The sequence below is a fragment of the Mytilus trossulus genome, chromosome 5 (genome assembly GCF_036588685.1).
Source record: "Mytilus trossulus isolate FHL-02 chromosome 5, PNRI_Mtr1.1.1.hap1, whole genome shotgun sequence".
NCBI lineage: Eukaryota > Metazoa > Mollusca > Bivalvia > Mytilida > Mytilidae > Mytilus > Mytilus trossulus.
The window spans coordinates 25,322,777-25,342,932 of NC_086377.1; the positions used below are offsets into that span (position 1 = coordinate 25,322,777).

General features: G+C 32.0%; 3 protein-coding genes across 4 annotated transcripts; 1 reads left to right on the forward strand and 2 right to left on the reverse strand.

The window, feature by feature from the left end:
- Window positions 1–305: 305 nt before the first annotated feature.
- Window positions 306–4,133, reverse strand: LOC134719537 (E3 ubiquitin/ISG15 ligase TRIM25-like). 2 transcript variants are annotated; one of them, XM_063582529.1, is made up of 2 exons: window positions 4,009–4,133; window positions 306–2,806 (listed from the first exon to the last, which is right to left on the reverse strand). In XM_063582529.1, exon 2 carries the CDS (start codon window positions 2,794–2,796, stop codon window positions 1,114–1,116), a length of 1,683 nt encoding a protein of 560 aa, XP_063438599.1. In that variant the 5' UTR covers window positions 2,797–2,806; window positions 4,009–4,133; the 3' UTR covers window positions 306–1,113. The 2 variants fall into 2 exon arrangements, with proteins under 2 accessions (XP_063438599.1, XP_063438600.1); XM_063582530.1 differs by having other exon boundaries at window positions 4,020–4,113.
- A 4,074-nt stretch (window positions 4,134–8,207) lies between these two features.
- Window positions 8,208–10,191, reverse strand: LOC134719538 (vitelline membrane outer layer protein 1-like). The gene is made up of 3 exons (XM_063582531.1): window positions 10,024–10,191; window positions 9,064–9,267; window positions 8,208–8,441 (listed from the first exon to the last, which is right to left on the reverse strand). Exons 1-3 carry the CDS (start codon window positions 10,189–10,191, stop codon window positions 8,208–8,210), a joined length of 606 nt encoding a protein of 201 aa, XP_063438601.1.
- Window positions 10,192–12,740: 2,549 nt separating this feature from the next.
- On the forward strand, window positions 12,741–19,203 carry LOC134719540 (very low-density lipoprotein receptor-like). The gene is made up of 6 exons (XM_063582533.1): window positions 12,741–12,864; window positions 14,216–14,356; window positions 15,579–15,722; window positions 16,168–16,287; window positions 16,810–16,944; window positions 19,042–19,203. Exons 1-6 carry the CDS (start codon window positions 12,771–12,773, stop codon window positions 19,164–19,166), a joined length of 759 nt encoding a protein of 252 aa, XP_063438603.1. The 5' UTR covers window positions 12,741–12,770; the 3' UTR covers window positions 19,167–19,203.
- Window positions 19,204–20,156: the final 953 nt, after the last annotated feature.

Here is a 20,156-nt window from a genome sequence, read left to right on the forward strand (position 1 = left end):
AATAATCTTGATTTGCATAAGCCGGTGGTGCATCCTTGTTGGTGGCTCTTTTCTGTAGAAAACTAACGAAAGACTGGAGTTGAAAAAATATTCAGTGAATAATTTGTATCAAATCAAATCAGAACATGTTATATGTACAAAACCAGGCCTCAAGCCCATGGTACATTTATGTATTCACAATATAATATCAACTACATTGTTATTATTACATATATTAAACAATACAACACAAACATATTACACATGTATATTCATACACCAGTATTAAAGAATACAACACAAGCATATTACACATGTGTATCATATATTAAACAATACAACACAAACATATTACACATGTATTTACATATATTAAACATTACAATACAAACATATTACACATGAATATACATATATATTCATTAATTTTCAAAACGTTTGTGCTAATTGTAATAATTTTTTTTTATAAATCAAGTATATTCATTTTCATTTAAGTCCGACAAAACTTCTTCTCCACAGCATTTAGCCTTTTTCAAAATACAACAAGATTTTTTATTTAAGTAATTATTTGTTTTGTTCTAAAAAGACTTATCAATGTGTCTCTGATTACTTTGACACCATAATGGTAACAAAATTCTCCTTATATCAGCCAAAATTGGACAAACTGGTACAAAATGGAATTCATCTTGTATTTCATTTGTATTACAAATTTTACACAACCCATTTCCCTCGTATCGGTTGATTTTCATGTCTACCTTGTTCTATAGCTTATGGTTTTAACATATAATTGAAAATTAGAATTAAATAATTTGTTTCACTATTGTAAGAAAATGCAAATACCAAAAACGGTCAAAGTACTAAGCTTTATTTCTTATATGTGGAATGATATATCAAAATGACTACAAATATGTACCTTATTGTATACATGATGAATTATATAAAACAAGCATGATATTGAATATTATTGAATATGGAAGACAAAAAAAATAATTCTATATACAGAAGCACTTACAATTTCAAGCACCAATCAGTATCATTTTATTTCGACTATCTTTGTCACATTGCAAAACTGGATAACAAAAAAACCCCATATAGGTAATCTTTATGGCTAACACAGTTAATTATTTGTCTCAACTACGTTACATTGTACAGAGCAGCATAGCCACTAGTTTTATTACACACTAAAAGAGAGTTGTTTTCCTTGCTATAGTATACAGCATTGGGGTTAGAGAGCCCATCATCTTTTTTAAGTAGAATCTTGCTTGCCTTTCCGTCATGTTGAATGAGCACTAGATTGTTTGAATTACGTCCAACAACAAATACGTTTTGATCATTGTCAAGGGATAAAGCTGTCGGATAACGTATGGAATCATCATTAAACGTCCATATCTCAGTGCCGTCCATGGCGCAACAGTGTATAGTATGCATGGATGCATTTGTGTAGTATATCCGTTTACCTGAGGTCGCTATATTCTTTGTGTTTCCGTTGAATTTCACTTCTCCTACTCGTTTTCCCGACCGATCAATTACCATTATGTTCTTAGTGCCTCCCGCAACATAAAACTTTCCATCATTGTACGCTAAGCCAAGACAGCCATCGCATTCGAATCCAAGCTTTAAAGAATTCTTAGCATAACCAGGTTTTATGAGATCGATATGATTCTGATATCCACAGGATACAGCCACGCCATCTGATCCAAAAAACTCTAAATCAAAAGAAGGATAAGATGTACTGATGTTACGGATATGCATGCCGTTATTGTTGTATTGTTGTATATGATTAATTTCTGTGTGATAATTTGCTATCAGTATGTGTCCGTCTGGTAAAATCACGCACCCATAAACACATATGACACCATTATGCTTTTGAAGGTTCAGTTGTTTGTCTAATTTAAGAACTATATCCTGAATAGGCCTCTCTTTTATCTGTTTTCTCTGTATTTGTGCTTGTCCTATTTTTGTATCATATGACAGTAAACCAGATTCACGTTTTTCAAGTTTGATTTTACCCAATTGATCAATTTGTTCGGAAAGATTATCAATAATCGGATGTAAATCAAGTTCGATATGGTAACTCCTAGAACGGTCAGTTGCTAACTTTATAAACTCGATCTCTTTATTGACGTCTTTATATAATTTTCGCGTGCCGAGAAAGATGTGTAGGTCAGAAGCAAAATCTTTTAACTTTAAGGTCTGTTCTTTCAGCTTTGTCAGCGTTTTCTTTGAATGTTCAAAACATTCCAAATGTTTGCTGCTTTCTGACAAACAATCGTCAGCCATTGATGACAATTCTTGTAATAACCTTTGTTGTAACTCATCAAGGTAGAGGACGACTTTCTCTCTGGTGGCCTTAATGTTTTTCTCGATTTCACGTCTTTTGGCCTGGATTGAATCAGATACTGAATGTCGGTCACGAATAAAATGTTCTATATTTTGTAATGATCTATTTATGGTATCTCCAAGGTCATCTGTTACCGTTGAGTGTTTTGCATTAATTGCAACATCCTCCAGAGGCACAACATCCGGGCATATCTTATGCTCAGAAGACACGCATGCTTTGCAAAGTGGTTCATCGTGACTTTTGCAAAACCAATCAAATTTTTTGTTGTGCTGATTACAAATTTGGTCAACAGTTACATGTTGTGTATTACGGTAATCATCTATCGTAATTAGATTATGACCTCGAGAAATTTTTGTCGCCTTGTGAACCTTTTGGCAGTCTTGACAAAATCCTTCCTCGCATTCAACACACCACGTATTAGCTTGAACTGTTTTATTATCATAACAGCATGGGTCACAAAAGACAGGCGTTGACATTATTCTATACCTATCAATTACAAAAACTCAGATAATTGAATTGGCAAATTAATAAATAAATAAAAATAAAAATACACACAAAACAATTGTACCGTTTGACAGAAAATACAGGATGCGCACTTCTGATCTGATCTTGCCACCATTTACGAATGACTCATATATAGGCGTATCCAAAAAAAAGGGGATGGGTGGCCCGGCCTCCTCATTTTTTGTCGATTTTTTTTATATAAGGAATCAATGACGCATGAGTGGAGTCCCCCTCACTTAGTTCTGTAAGCCACCCTTTCAATAAGATCTTGATTTGCCACTGAATGTTTCCATGTGAATAATCCATCATTACGACTTCGGTTTAAGAAAAAAACAATATGGTAAACATTAAAAGTAATAAATGTACTGTTGTGTGTTAATTTATTTTATCGATTCGTTTAATCGAAGGAAGAACAAGGGAATCGACATCAAAAAGTCCTGAAATCAGTCAACACCATGACCAGAACGGAATAAAGACAAAAAGAGACAACAGTTACAAAACCCTACACAGACAACTAGAAATTGGTAGTCACGAAAGCAATAAGAACTACATGAAACTTCAGTTCTCCGGAAGGGGAGCAGTTCCAGATGTTCTAGCTGTACTCACCGTGTTTGTCAATGAAAAAACTCCGAACTGAGTTAGTCGATTTTGTTGATTCAACTTAAACATTTAAATCATTGGTTCTATCTATTATATAGCTTCCTTGTAAATTAATGGTTGATTTACGTCAAGTAGTTGCAAATAGTTCATAAATAGACTAACAATAAAATGCATTAGGAGACCCTGCAAAAGGGGGAAGATGAGCGGAAAATAGGAAAAATGAGGGTATATGAGATAGGGACAGCAAGATCCAAAGGTTAAAATAGTGGATTCGGCTCTTGTGTCCTTTTGACAGTAATTTACTGCAGCTGTTCTACAAGGTTAAAGTGTTTTATTGACACCTATTTTAAACTGCATTCGATGCGAAATGTCGTGTGACAGGACGACGACGACGGATGCAAATTATTATGTCATGGTTATAAAAGTTCATGTGATCTAGAGGGTAATGTTCAATGTTTAATCTATGTGAAATGAACCTTATTTCTAACAAGGAAGTTAAATTTACACTGAAAACAAGGTTAAAATCAATAAAATCGTTGAATAACATGAACATAGTTTGTATGAAACCTACTAATAGTATATACCTGTGCTCTACCTTAAAGTTTTTAGTTCCTATGTATCACTACGGTTTAATACTCTATTCTTTGTCAGACTCAAATTTCTTGTGTGGTCGTGACGTTGTCGTATATATATCACTATAAATAACTAGTATAATTCGATAACGAGACTTTCCAAACTAAACTCTGTATATAGTATCAAGTGAGAAAGGAAGGCGGGAACTTTAAAAAAGACATCAGACTATCATAATAAGTCCACAATTAGAACGGAGTGGGGTCCAGTGGCGGATCAAGGAATTTGGGGGACCACTGACTGACCTAAGAAGGAGCCCGCTCCAGTCACGCTTCAGTGATTCCCTATATAAGCAACAACATTTTTTCCTAAAAGGTGGGCGGCCCCCCTGGCCCCCTCTCCTAAATCCGCCTCGGTGGTTGGGTGAATTTACAGTTCGGTTCCATTGTAAATAAACAAGGCATGTTCTTATATTTCATTGATAAATATTTTTATTTGTCGAAGAAAAAACAATCAGTCCGAGAACAATACACAGATGCATGTTCGATACATTTAACATGCAATCATTTCTGCCGAGAAAATCTTAAACAGTATCAAACACCAAGTCATTGTTAATGTTTATAGCGATTAGCAAAGCAAGGTTCGACACACTAACCTTTTTAACAACGAAACCATTGGGCAAAAAAACTAAATTGTAGTACTTTGTAATTAATACACTACTGTCTATGGTTAGGGGCCAGAAGGGGGAAGGGGTCTTAGATGTGCCTGTCCAAAGTCTGGGTAATGTATTTCAGTGGTTGTCGTTTGTTGCTGTGTTACATATAAATAATTTGTTTTTCGTTCATTTTTTTATAAATAAATTAGGCTGTTAGTTTTCAAGTTTGAACTGCATTTGTCAGTTCTAGGCATTTTATAGGTTACTACGCGGTATGGGATTTGCTCATTCTTGAAGTGTGTACGGTGACCTATAGATGTTATAATTTATGTTATTTGGTCTCTTGTGAAGAATTGTCTCATTGGCAATCATACCACATCTTCCTTTTTTATATTTTGTCATTGATCGAAAGGTTTTGTCGACAATTATATTGTAGCTACTTTATAATGACTAAAATGTTCTCCGGTTAAACTATTCGCCAAGTGAATATATATCTTATTCGTGCTGACAGGAAATTGATATGGTTATATTTATAAATTAACTATTTACAAAATTTTTAGATTTTTTAAATACTAAGGTTTTTCTACCTCAGGCCTATATTACCTAAGCTCGATTTGGCAAAATTTTGGTCCTCAATGCTCTTCAACTTCGTACTATATTTGGCCTTTTTAACGTTTTTGGATTCAAGCGTCACTGTTGAGTCTTTTGTAGACGAAACGCGCGTCTGGCTTTAATACGAAATTTAGTCCTGGTATCTATGATGAGTTTATCTCCAATTTTCCACTCCAACGATGATCAGGATGTTCATTAAAACTCCGTAAAACAATGGTTGTTTCATCCAGCTTCTCTATTTATGTAAAAAAAAATATGTAACCCCCCCCCCCCCCAAAAAAAAAAACAAAAACAAAACAAACTCTACTTAACTTAAATGTGAAACCATTAATATTTTTACACTGCCATAAAAATATCAGGAGCTAAGCAAGTATTAGTTTATTTGACAGAAGAAGAACTTACTTTAATTGAACTGCTTCTATCACTTTTTTCAAATCTCCCTCCAAATCAAGTGGTCAATCAAATTAATAATTAAAATGAAAAATGACAGGATTAATCCTAAACATTCATGAAATATTTCCTACTGGACGTTAAGCAATCAATTTAATATTGATACTAAAGAGGTATGTAGTATACCATTTGGTAGTTATATTCTTATCAATGAAACAATATGGCCCGTATGTCTTGTAATAGAACATACTAGGTAATGTAAGTCAACTATCTTGAAAATCATACATAATTCACAGAAGAAATTATGACCTGGTATGGATTCTTCAAATAACAGGATCCAATATGTGACTCAATTTTATCAGACGGCACCTTATCAGAGATCTACAACGAGATCTTGCCTTGAATTTATTTTACCAATTCCATTTTTTTTTAAAAGGCTAAAACCATGAACAGTAAACATATTTAGTAATGAAAATATCTCTAAAGATACAAGTTATGTAGTTTATGTTTCTCGTTTTTTAATATAGATTAATTAGACCGTAGTTTTTCCCGTTTGAATGGTTTTTCACTAAAAAAAAATTGGGCCCTTGATAGCTTGTTGTTCGGTGTGAGCCAAGGCTCCGTGTTAAAGACCGTACATTGACCTATAATGGTGTTCTGTTATAAATTGCTTTTTGGATGGAAAGTTGTCTAAATGACACTCATACCACATCTTAATTTCAGTAGTGACGCAAAATGGAACAATCATATTGAAAGTATAATTACAAGTGTAAAAAAACACTTAAATGTTTTACGTAAACTTAAATACCGATTATTTCGAAATAATTTAGAAAAACTATACTTAGTTTTTATTCGACCCATTTTTGAATATGCCACGGAAGTATGGGATAATTGTGGAATAGGCTACTCACATAAATAAGAAAATTTGCAATTAGAGGCCGCAAGAATAGTTACAGGTCTACCAATATTTACGAAAACTGAAACAACTTTATATTCTGAGGTTGGCTGGGAATCTCTTTTTGAAAGAAGAAGGAGAAGAAAATTACAGATGTTTTATAACATGAACCAAAAGCATGCACCAGAATATCTATGTAATATTGTACCTCCTTGTGTACAAAGTACAACCAACTACCCGTTACGAAATGTTCATGATATTATTGTTCCATTTTGTAGACTTTTCGTTACTACTAAATCGTTTATTCTCTCTACTATACGCGAATGGAATAAACTTGATCCAAAAATTCGCAGTGTCCACTCTATTTCTAAATTGAAGAAATAATTAAAAAGCGATAGTCTATTATGTAAAGTTGAAACATTTTATTTGTACGGCCCAAGGAAATTAAATATGATCTTAACGTAATTGCGATGTTCCGCTTTATTCTTAAACACTGAATTATTTAGAGCTAATACTATAAATGATCCTTCTTGCCATTGTGGGTCCGATATTGAGGATGTCTACCGTTACTTTTTCGCTTGCCCAAAATACACATTATATAGAAAAAAACTGAATCCATAACCTTAACTGGCTATCTGAAAACTTTGTTTTAGATACAAAACTATTGATTTGCAGACACTTGGAACTTTCGAACGAATAAAATATTCAAATTTTCAAACATGTTCAAAATTTCATAAAAAGGTCAAACAGATTTCTTATGCCTAGATAGAATGTTATTATTACTGACACGGAACGTCATCCTTGTCATGGGTTGTCATCAATCCACAAGTCATCGTTACATAATTATACGACTTTTCTCAAACTTTCCTTTTCTCTTTTTACTTTCTCTCCTCTTTGTTCACCCATGAAAGCTAGTATTATATTGTATAAACTGACTGCTTGTTTTATATGCATGTCCATTATATTATACTATTATTGTAACTTTATATTGTATTATTGAGAAGACTTCATAAGTATGATTTACTTGTGTCTATAAAAAAGAAGATGTGGTATGATAGCCAATGAGACAACTATCCACAAAAGACCAAAATGACACAAACATTAACCATTATAGGTCACCGTCCGGCAATTTTGCTTTAATTCAGCAAATAAAAAATGTTTAAACTAAACCACATCTTCCTATATCTATGATTGATACCACATCAACTAATTTTTATTTCACAGAGGAGTAACGGGTACAATGAAAATAGAAATTGATATGCAAGTTGTGAGACTTAAATAAAATATTAAATCTGAATCTGCAAAATTTGAAAAAAGCAATTCATGATCAACAGTACAAAACATACAAAACTATAGCAATTTGACTTAATTAATCAATGAAATCCATATGTACACATGAATGTTGTTGTCCTTTTAATAAAAACACAAAAATAAAGATTTTTTTTTAAATTATTTTCATTACGTTAATATCGTCTTTTTGAGATAATAAAAACACTTTTATATGATATCGTTTCTTATCACAGAACCAACTGCCAAAAAAACACAAAAAAATCAAACAAAAAATCGACTTACAGTGAGCATTGACAACCTGACCTTCTTTTACTGTTTTGGACCTTTTGTAATAAAATAAATGCAAAATGCTATTTATAATTCTCATATTTTTATTTACAACAGAAGAATATGACATCATTCAAGGCTGTGTCATCCCCTCTTCGACCTTGTTGCCCCTCTACCCTAGTCTGCAAGCCACATATTGCAGTCCCACGGGGACAAGTAATCCAGCCACTAAAGTGTCCCCAGAAACCACTTCCGCCGATTTCATATCCAGGCCAATGCCATTTTAAAGCTTTACACCTGAATCTCACATAGTTGGCTGCGGTGTCATCTCCTCTACCCTAAAATATAATTTGATCTTAAACTTATAGATCTTTTACAAAGGTCCTATAACATGGTTAATTTAGATAATAACTCTTTTATTGATTATCATAATCCATCAAATAAATGATTCATTTTTATTCTTAATGCTAAAACCTGTGCATAACGGACGTTGATTCTATTAAATTGTCGACTTAGTAGCAGACTATTTTTATTTCATGTAAATAAAACATGAAATGAAAAAAGGTCGGCCTTCATTTTTTGGTCACACAATTAGTAAATAGCAAAAATAACAAAAATAACAAAAATACCGAACATCTACAAAAATTCGAATGGAAATCAACTGTCATATTCCTGACTTAGAATAGACAGTTTTTAATTTTTTATTGTATTATTGAGAAGATTTCATAAGTATGATTTACTTGTGTCTATAAAAAAGAAGATGTGGTATGATTGCCAATGAGACAACTATCCACAAAAGACCAAAATGAAACAAACATTAACCATTATAGGTCACCGTCAGTTTTTAATTTTTAATGTGGAAAATTGTGGATTAAACCGGATTTTGTAGGTAGCTAAACCTCTCACTTGAATGAAACAAGAATTTCGTTTAGTTATTTATCAGACTAAGAATTAAATTACCTGTTTGCCTTCAACTTGTAATGAAAAAGATGTAAGTAAATGCGTCCCCCATCCACACTTCATAAAACCACTCCATCCACCCCAAGGTCCATATCCAGATGTGACTGTGAATCCATTGCTTGATCTTCTTTTTTTCGTACCACAAAGCAGTTTTATACCATTCAGCGAGGTATCGTCTCCTCGACGTCCTTGCTTCCCTTCAATCTATTTTAAAATTAAAGAAAACAATATATTTGTAAAACCTCATCCACCAACACCCGTTTTACTCTAAGTTTATTCTATGAGTGTGTTTATTGTTTATCAGATGGCTCGTTGTACTTTGCCCTCAAATCACGAAAGTTACTTTAATCAACAATCACCAACGGAGTTAACTGCTTGTCGAAAATACGTCATGAGTTCGTACTTAAATGTAAAAGGACTTATTTGTTAATGACATGCATCGGTCCAAATGTTCACATTATAATCACATTATAATCATCTGAAATAGTGTCATAAGTCTGCAAGGGGCATTAGCTTCGAGATATGAAATAAAATCTGAATATGATATAGTTAGGTTCATTCAATCATTAATAATGAATCATTCACTGGCAAGTGAACAAGTCGACTTCAGTGAATCCGTATTCGTGTAACCTTCAATTTGACCCATTAGCTAGACATTGGTTACGCATTTTTTGTCGTATTCAGCCATTTAAGGAAAAGAAGGTCAACATTGAAAGTGAAACATAGGTGAACCTTTTCGTTGACCGATTTGATCCTCAAAACAATTATTCTTATGCGGGTTAAAACAGATATGTCGGCAGTCGTCGGAGGTCATCTCGATATATAATTAGATATGCGTTGTTAACTTTTATTTCAGTACATTGTAATTTGGATATACGTTTTGATATGTTATAAATATAGAAAAAAAATGAGACACTATAGATGCCCTGATTCGTTTAACAAATTTCACTCTCAACGTACCTTTAAGCTGTAACCTACAGCATATTGATCAGTAGGACAAAATCTAGGTTCATGCCAATCACCCCATATACCACCGTTGTTACTCTGTAAATATTTTACAACCCGCCTGGGATACGAGGCCTGGCAGATACACACGGCTAAACTGAATAGGATCAGTTTGATAAACATTCTAAAAATAATCATGAATTATAGTTTAGTGTTAGATTTCGGATATTGACCCCAGCTATTGCCTGGACCATGAAGAGTGGGGACACGGATTTTGCCTAATCTTTACTTTTTGTGAGTCTTTCTTTATTTTATATATATATTTGCTTGCGCACGCGGTCAAAATATTCAAATCACCTTTTTTTTGGTTCGGTATATCAAATGGTCGTCTGCCGTGGATGTTTATGTTTTCATTGTTATCATTGTGATATAGATTTGGCATCGTCATACTAGAAAAATATTGATACCTCAGTCTAAATAAACGTTTTGAAATCTGATATTCTGTAGTTGTCGATTGTTGATATGGTTCATAAGTGTTTCTCGTTTCTCTCTTTTTATATAGATTAGACCGTTAGTTTTCCCGTTTGAATGGTTATACACTAGTGATTTGTTGGGGCCCTTTATAGCTTGCTGTTTGGTGTGAGCGTACCTTGACCTATAATGATTTACTTTAAATAATAAATTGTGACTTGGATGGAAATTTGTCTCATTGGCACTCATACCACATCTTCCTATATCTATATAATAATGATTAATCAAGGTGAACACATCGACTTTTTGGTAATTTCTCAACTACAAACTATATGAAAATAAAATTTCCCATGATACTAAATAAATAATCGAAAATTACTAAGTGACCAAAGAGGATATTAAAAGGATAAACAACTTTCTTTTGTTTTCATCTTTCAGCAATTACTAATATTTTTTTTTAAACATTTAAAACAGTTATTATAATAATAATAAACAGACACAACATACCTGATTATAATTTCAAATAATTATATCTCTAGTAGAAAAAAACAGTGTTTTATTTCACAATTTGCTTTTCTAAGAAAATTGCAAATAGGTAAAATAATATGTTGAATCAATAACAAATGTTGCATTTAGGTTTCAAGTACCAGAACAATAAATACAAATTTAACCGATAAAAATACCAGTTAGAAATTGATCATATTACATTTTTCGAAAAGTTAATTTTTGTGTTAGACTTAACTATCTGTTTTCTAAAACAAAATGAAAAGAAACCGAGTTTACTAGGATTTTTAATGCAATCAACTTATCGGAAGTTTATGACAACGAATGCCCGCTATTTTTAAAAGTCGTTTTCTGCTCGTTGGTCGGATTGTCGTCTCTTTGTCGCATTTCCCACGTCCTTTGTCAATTTAGGCATAGATAAGTAACATATCAAGTAAAGGGTGCAATTCTGGTATTATATTCAGCTTTTTATAAGCTCATTTCAGATAAGTAAACACAGGTGAAAAACTCAACCGCTTAACTTTGACCGATTTGTTTTTCATAAATGCACCAGTTTGCGATTATTTCAGTAAACTTTAAAGTATAAACAATTCTGTTAACGCAAAGTTACGATTTAGCCTGCAATTAATCAATTCAAGCAAAACAATTACTGGATTTGTATACTCTTCTAAGAATGCCATACACATACAAATCAGCCCGTCAAAGCAATATAATTTATATTCTTAAATTTAATTGTAATATGATATAACGGCATGACATCTATCATACACAAAAAATCATTATATAAACATAAAACAACTCACTACGTATGAGCTGAACAAAATCTAGTATGTTTAGTTTAATATTGGTTCCATAAAGTGAAAGAATACAGTGCTTCAAATAAGTATCACATCGAGATTTTGATAATTTTAATTTTCAAAGACAAAGGCTTAGACGAGAAATATATCTAAGAACTAAGTTACAAGTCTGGTATCTTTGTTGAGATTTTGCAAGAATACGATTGTGAAAATAAATAGCTTCAGTCTTGTAACTTTATCATTTTACCTAATTTTGTTTTATATTATAAGCATTCCAATGAGAGCACTTCGGATGGATACGAATTGTAGTTTAATTTACAGCTCACACATTGTCCAAACGTAAAAAGTTGCTGGTGGACTATTAGTATCAGTTCCCGAGGGTATCATCATCTCAGTAGTCAGTTAATGTACTTCAGTACTGACTTGATGAAATAAATTTTACTAAAATTGTTCGTTTGTAAATTTTGAAATTATTAAGAAACTAAGGTTTCAACTCTCTCAAGCAAAGTTGGCTTTAGATGATTTTGGTTATTTATTTGAGGTATTTTTTTTATAGCTCTTCAACGGTTTCGGTACTTCGCATTTCAATTGTTTGGCTTTGAGCGTTCCTGATGAACTGATGAAGATAAATCCAGAAAAGCGCTTCGGACACTGGAAATTATCAAACGTGCTGTTTTCAATTTTTTCCATCTTATCTCGTAGACTTCTTTAACATGATTATTCTAGGTATTTATAATTCCTTCTTTTCTGATTTCAAACATCATTAAGTGGTAAAAGTATATTCAAGGATTTTCAAGGTCAAGGTTGCTTGTTTAATAAAATATTACAATAACTGTTCATCAACATTTTTGATAAGTCATAATTGACATAATAAGCTAAATTGCATTATCTAACCTTTATGAAAATTGTATCACATGATCTGAATAGGTCATTTAATAACAAAAATAGAGTAATAGAAATTTTACTTAAATAGTAATAAAACCCATAGTCATGAGGTGGATGATTCGTTTGGTAGATTTGAAAGTCATGTGTAATATTTTGTACATATTGGTTTGCATAAGTTTGACACTTGGAACAGTAAAAGGTATGTATACCTAATGATTTTTGCGTTTGTTTTTTAACCTTTGCGTTTACTCCACATAAAGATTGTTTCATTTTACAGCCATAAGATCCTGCTGCTATCGTATACCTTAGGGTAATGTCGGAAATTCAAGGAAATAGATTGAGATATAAACTCTGTTTCTGAATCCTAATTGTAAATGTGTATATAACATGTATTTGTATTATCAATCATAATAAAATATTGTTTACACCAATGCAGGAAAACGCTGATATTTCCTCTTCGTTTAAAGGGACACCAAGTTACGAGATACAACATATTATATAAGATTTTGTTTGTTCAATCATTAATGAAAGTAAACTTATAGTGAAATAATACATCGCTTAGAAGCCAATATGGTCCAAATTTGCCAAAATTAACCTAAAAACATTTGATAATGAATTATCCACTGGCAATAATTCGACCTCATTGAATCTGTATTCATCTGATATTCAATTTAACCCCTTAGCTAAAGATGAATACTGCATGCATTGTCCGTGTTCAACTATTTAAAGAAAAAGAATGTCCACATTGACAGTGAAACAAAGGTAAATCATTTTATTGATTGATTAGATTAACAAAAGATCATTAGTCTTAATGAGGTAAAAACATGATTAACATATATTTTTAATCTATAATATGAAAGTTATCAAACATAGAAAAATCCAAATGCACGAGTCTGAAATTTATTTATATCTATATTCATGTTTACTAGTATATGGCAATCGGAGGTATTCGGGGACCAGCTCGACAGCTAATTGGATGGCGTCTTATCTAAAATACATACGCAAAAAAGCTACCAATTATCAAGCCAATGCCCGGTATATTGTTAATTGTAGACTTTTTATGATTAATGAAATCTTTACATTGTATATTATTCAAACATGAGAATTTGAGTCAAATCTGTGAACATGAATTGACAGCTAGTGCCCTTTTTCATCCGTTGAATATATACGTATCATTTCAACGTTATTCATTTCGAAAGCCCTTAGGATATAGTGGTAGTATTTGACTATATAATAGTAGTGTAGTCCTAAATTTTTGACACGAAATTTGCTTTTAATAGTGAGACATTTATTTGTAAAGAATAAATTACAGACAGGATCAAAGGTACCATACAGGTCAGTTCCATTACTGCAATTTTTTCAATGTTTAAAAGTAACTCACGACTTTTCAAGGCTCGGGTCGATTTATAGATTGAAATCTCGCGTTGAATGACACCTGTTGTTGTAGAATGTATACTGACTTCCATATGTCTTTAATGTTAGTGTTGATTTAGTTGCTGTCTCATTTACGTATACCCAATTTGTTTTTATTTATTTTGATTTGCACTAAGGTGAGGAATGTCCTACACGTGGTACGTCAAAACAGATGCGATGTAAGAATGGTAATTGTATACCAATAGAATGGAAATGTGACGGAGAAAGAGATTGTGGACCAAATGATAATACGGATGAAGCTAATTGTAAACTTTCAGGTAATTTAATTTTACCTACTTGAATCACTTTTTCGAATCTTCAATTTCTTGCTTAGTGAGATCGTCTAATCTAATGAACTAACTAAAACCATTGTAAGACAAAACATCAAGAAGTGGTATTTTTGCAGTTAACATTTCGTCATACGAATGTTTGAACTTTTGCAATTGAATTGAACTCTGTCATACATTTATGTGAGCAACCCTAGATGGAATTGCAATGAACTTTATTTTGAAAACTCCTTAATATCCATTGCTAAACAATACAAATCAGATGAAACAAAATGACAGTTTTGAATTAATTAGACTATGGTATCTGGACGAATTGGCACAGTTAAACACAATAACATGCATATGTATGACAACTGATTAAAACGTTCTGATACATTTCTCATTGTATTGCTTAAGGGCATACGATACAGTTACAGGGGAGGTAACGACGTTGCTAACGTAAAATGTTATTTTCGCGACATCAAACTGTGACATATCGAGAAAAGATGCATTTTCGACTGATTTTTATCATTCAAACTGATTTAATTTGAAAACGAGTTCATGGACCCCTATTTTTCAAAACAGCAATTTGTTTTATTTTGTAGGGAGATTATGTGACCCAAATTTTATAAAACTGTAAATAGAGGATTTTTAAAATTTTGATAAACATGCAGGAAAAAAAACGTATTTTCCTCAATTGATGAACATTTGATAAATATGAGTTATTTCTGAATAACACATGCATAATGTTTTATGATACTTATAAAATACAGAAATTACCGATTATTTAACATAAAAAAATTTGTGTTTATCTTGTATAACAAAAAAGTTATGTCTTTCTTTCGAAAAAGAAATTACGGCCACAAATCTGAATTTTGAGCAAATATACAAAATTTCGACCTCATTTTACTCAAAAAGTAGCACATGAAGGTATATTTTTTATTACATATTTGATTTAATCAGGTAAAAAATAGCCTATATGGAAATTTTCACGAACTTGTAAATACAGGATTAAAACTGTATCGTATGCCCTTAAGTTGTGTATGTTAAAAACTAGAACCTGGTTAGTTATTTACCATTCTCTAGGCTTTTTATCTTGGGATTGATATACAAACGGTTACTAGCTCAATAAATCGTATACTAGTTGTAAGTAAATGTCAATTCCATGAAATTACTGCTGTATTATGTTTAATACGTGGCACATACTTATCACTTTTTTTTATGTCGTAACCAGCTGATAACTGTAAAAAGATTCCCGGGAGATATTTCCGATGTGAGCGATCTGGTTCCTGTATTCCTCAGCAATGGCGATGTGATGGAGACACTGACTGTGGACCAGGTGACAGAACAGATGAACAAAATTGTAGTGAATTATTAGGTAGGGTTTGTTCAAATTGGCTCATTTAGCATGTACTGACACTAGTTTTGCAGATGCATTCAGGAGTATTGTAATGTTTGGTCCGATTTCAAATATAGTAAAAAATAAAACGTTTTAAAAATAATCAATATATCTTGTTCGATTCTATATTCTAAAAAAAACTTATATGTGATGCACTTAATCATGTCATTTCAAGAACAGGGATACCCTACCCACTCACATCCAAAATATATTACGTTTGGAAGGAGAAAATCGCATAAAACTAATAGATTGCAAGCTAACTTGAGATATGACACCGATTCATATGCACATCAATTCTAACATGAATATTGTCGTTTGATGTGTTTGGGCTTTTGATCTTATCGTTTGTTTAGTGATTTTCCGTTCTGATTTTTCATTCCAGTGAGATATTCTATTATGATTTTGCTTTTGTACCATTTGTCAGGAGAATGCAGTCAAACATCCTTCAAGTGTGACATCGATAAGTGTATACCAAGTATATGGCAATGTGATGGACGCCATGACTGTCGGGATCACAGTGATGAACACGACTGTTTTGTTGAAGGTAAGTATGTTACTATTGCATCAATACACGTTCTATCGAAAATGTACGTATCATGTACTACGGAATCAACATTTCGTAACCAATATTACGTAAAATATAGAACTGAAATGGGGAATATGTCAAACAGTCAACAACCTTACAAAAGAGCAGATAACAGCCGAAGATTACATATATAAGGAAATGAAACTAAAAATCACACAAGATTAACAAATGACAGAGGATTTTGCTTCGGACAGTAGTGAAAATGCTGCGGGTACATGTTTATTGAGATCTCAACTCTCGCCCTATACCTCTTTATTATATCGATTACTAGTATTTACCATTAGACACAGATATGAGATAATTATTTTGATTATAAGGAATGCTAACTACAAGTAATAGAAAGAAACTTGAGATGGGAGTTCTAAGTTGTGTAGTAATTTACCATATGTGTCTTCCCCTGGACTTTGGAGATAGCTGAATATCATTCTTGTTGCTCATATCGAACTTTAAAAGTAACTTACAAGTTGATTTCATTCGTAGCGAAAGATGCGTGCGACGCTAAAACCAGCTTCCGTTGTTCTGTCAGTAAAGACTGCATATATAAAGGATGGAAGTGTGATGGTGAATTTGATTGTGGAGCAGACGATACGTCAGATGAGAATGACTGTGAAGCAGGTTAGACTCACAACAGCATTGCACATTCAGCGTTTCATTCTATTTAATAGTGTCGAAAGCTTACACCAAAACTTTATGATTGGTTTTAGACTTACTTCACAATGGAATTTCAACCAATGACGTAAAGTTATATTCATTATAGTGTACGATCGCTTAAAATACCCATAGTTCATTATATATTATAAATAAACTCATCATAGATACCAGGACTAAATTTAGTATATACGCCAGACGTGCGTTTCGTCTACAAAAGACTCATCAGTGACGCTCAAATTCAAAAAAGTTAAAAAGGCCAAATAAAGTACGAAGATGAGGAGCATTGAGGACCCAAATTCCTAAAAGTTTTGCCAAAAACAACTAAGTTAATCTATGCCTGAGGTAGAAAAGGCTCAGTTTTTCAACAAATTCAAAAATTTGTAAACAGTAAATTTATAAATATTACCATATCAATGACACTTCATGTCAGCACAAAACATGATGACTACTAGGCTTATGATACATTGTACCCTAAACGTGATACGTATATTTAAATGTGAATTTAATATACAATTGTTCTTTCTATAGTAATTATTTACAACCCTCATCTCCTTTTATAAACCGAAAGGAAATGAAATACTAAACTATTGTGCGGGTTAAATATTTGAAAAAATTCTTTCAAAAAGTCGACAACAGTTATTCATAACTACTTTTTAAATGTGATCAAGAAATTTAACGGCAAATGTAAGGTTAAATTAAAGGTCTTAAAAAGCAAACATGGCATGTTAATAGGCTCACCCAAGAAACGCTAATTCTCTGTTTTTAAATCAGTCATCTGTATATATTGTCAATTCCATATCATTTTGACGAGCAGTTAAACTGAACCATTTTTGAAAAGACTCGAACAAACTAGAGGCGCCTGTCGTAAAACAGGGCAATAACGTATTAGTAGATGTCTTACAAACCTTTTTTTTTTACACAAAAAAATAAATAAAATTGTAGTCTGAATATCACTTTATTTGCCCTTTGCTTCTTAATCACTGTATACTAGTTTGAACTAGTGGTGTTTTAAAACAAATGCATTCCAAAAGCAGGGCTCCATTTCTTTAATATTAAAATCAAAGACATTTTTTATATCAACTTTAAACTTTTAATCAGGGATTTTAAATAATTTTTTAGCACTTATTTCAATGATTTAATAAGATTCCTAACTATTTAAGGGATTTTACAAAATCACTGGGATTAAAAATTCACTGAACATTGCATGTTGTATAAAAAAGTACAATGTCACTGTAACTATTAGTGATTTTAAAATCAATTATTATTCAAGGTATTTTTTCCATTATCCTTGATTTACAAATTAAATGTAACATATTCACCAATGCAAATTTGACAAAATCACGAATTATTCCAGGGAATTTTACATAATCTCTGATGTTACGAATTCATTGAAACAAATACACATATGTTAATAAATAATGAAAGCGTAGCATACAAGTTTATAGTCGTGTAAACATAACTATTTATGAATTCTCTATAACTCAAGGAGAAGTTTATCTAGCTGTAAAACCAGGATGTATTCACATAACGAATGTATTTCTCAAGCCAGACGTTCGCACTTGTTTTTCATTAGTTTGTACTATTTGAGCTTTTGATTTACCATTTTGCTTTTATGACTTTCCGTTTTCTATTTTCCCTAGGTGTTGGTATTTTTGTTAATTAAGTTTTTTTTTATCATAATTTGTTTTTAACAAACTGAATACTTTTTACGAAACAATAAAATTATCAGAAATGTATGAACCAAACAAGAGTGTATTATCGCAATATATTGAATTCATGATGTTTTCAGCCTGAATAAGAAAAAGAGAAAGAAATTCGCATATAAATAAAGGCAACAGTAGTATACCGCTGTTCAAAACTCGTAAATCTACGGACTTAAAACAAAATCGGGGTAACAAACTAAAACTGAGGGAAACGCATTAAATATAAGAGGAGAACAACGACATAACATTAACATGCAACACACACAGAAACAGACTAAGCATGAGACAAAATCTGATGAGAAAAATTACGTTTGCATATTTCATGCAATTGATTTAAACATTTTCTTTTTATCGGTAGATTTTTGCAGTTATAAAGAATATGAATGTAAATCTGGAGAGTGCATCCCTTTAAATTGGACATGTGATAATGAATACGATTGTTCTGATGGATCAGATGAAAATGAGGCTATCTGCTCACTCTGAATTAACTCTTTTCTTACATATAATTTAATAAAAAAAAAGTATCATGTATACCAGTATGTTTAGTATTCAATATTGATATAGACTTATTCATCAAGTTTAGTTTTGACAATGAGAGTACACTATATTATTAAGTGAACATCATCATTCCTCTTGAGAAACATATGTATTTAGTGTCCTTCACGTGAATAAAATAACTTATCTATCAGGTACGGGTGAAAAGGGCTGTATGATGCTCTTTGAAACACAAGTCCTTGAGTTATATAAGTGGTCAAAATGTAATGTGCTGTATTTTAGATATTCAACACCCTAATCCGGCACGTAACAAGTGCGTTTGACATCTAATTGACTACGATTTGAAATTTTCCTACCGAAGATCGGTGGTTCTCTCCAGGCACTATGGCTTTTCAACCAACTGCGCTATAGTGTTTAAAGTATATCATCAACCATAAAAAATGTTTTGGCAATACAACAAATTATGAACTGTTGTCAGATCAGTTTCTAAAATATACAAATAATTAAGTGTCCCATATAAAATCAGAATACATGTACTCTATCTCCGTATGAATGCAATATAATTTGAATCTGTTTTTTTCTTCTTGTATTTATTCGAACTAGTTTGATTTTGATCTTTTAAAAGAGGACGAAAAATACCAAAGTGACAGTCAAACTCATAAATCTAAAACAAACTGACAACGCCATGGCCAAAGAAAAGAAAAAGACAAACAATAGTACACATGACACAATTTCATTTATCCATAAGTTTAGAATAATGAATACTTCCAATGTTTGTTGTTGAAATGACAGATACATGTAGTCGACACTATTGCTTGACGACACAAACAATGAATGTAGGAAATGTATGCAATACATTTTCGAATATCTAAAGTACTATCCATGTAGTGTAGGTATATTTTGATTTATGATTTAAAATTCATGAAAGATATTTGTTTAAAAGTTGTGTTTTGATTAAAAAAAAAACTAATATGGTTT

What these genes read in the sequence shown, in the direction of transcription:
- LOC134719537 (XM_063582529.1), bottom strand. Translation starts at nt 2,796, where the DNA reads ATGTCAACGCCTGTCTTTTGTGACCCATGCTGTTATGATAATAAAACA.
- LOC134719538 (XM_063582531.1), bottom strand. Translation starts at nt 10,191, where the DNA reads ATGTTTATCAAACTGATCCTATTCAGTTTAGCCGTGTGTATCTGCCAG. An exon ending in CTGTAGGTTACAGCTTAAAG is followed by an intron (nt 9,268 to 10,023) that starts GTACGTTGAGAG and finishes ATTTTAAAATAG; the next exon opens with ATTGAAGGGAAGCAAGGACG. An exon ending in TACAAGTTGAAGGCAAACAG is followed by an intron (nt 8,442 to 9,063) that starts GTAATTTAATTC and finishes ATTATATTTTAG; the next exon opens with GGTAGAGGAGATGACACCGC.
- LOC134719540 (XM_063582533.1), top strand. Translation starts at nt 12,771, where the DNA reads ATGAGGTGGATGATTCGTTTGGTAGATTTGAAAGTCATGTGTAATATT. An exon ending in ACACGACTGTTTTGTTGAAG is followed by an intron (nt 16,288 to 16,809) that starts GTAAGTATGTTA and finishes TTTCATTCGTAG; the next exon opens with CGAAAGATGCGTGCGACGCT. An exon ending in TGAGAATGACTGTGAAGCAG is followed by an intron (nt 16,945 to 19,041) that starts GTTAGACTCACA and finishes TTTTATCGGTAG; the next exon opens with ATTTTTGCAGTTATAAAGAA.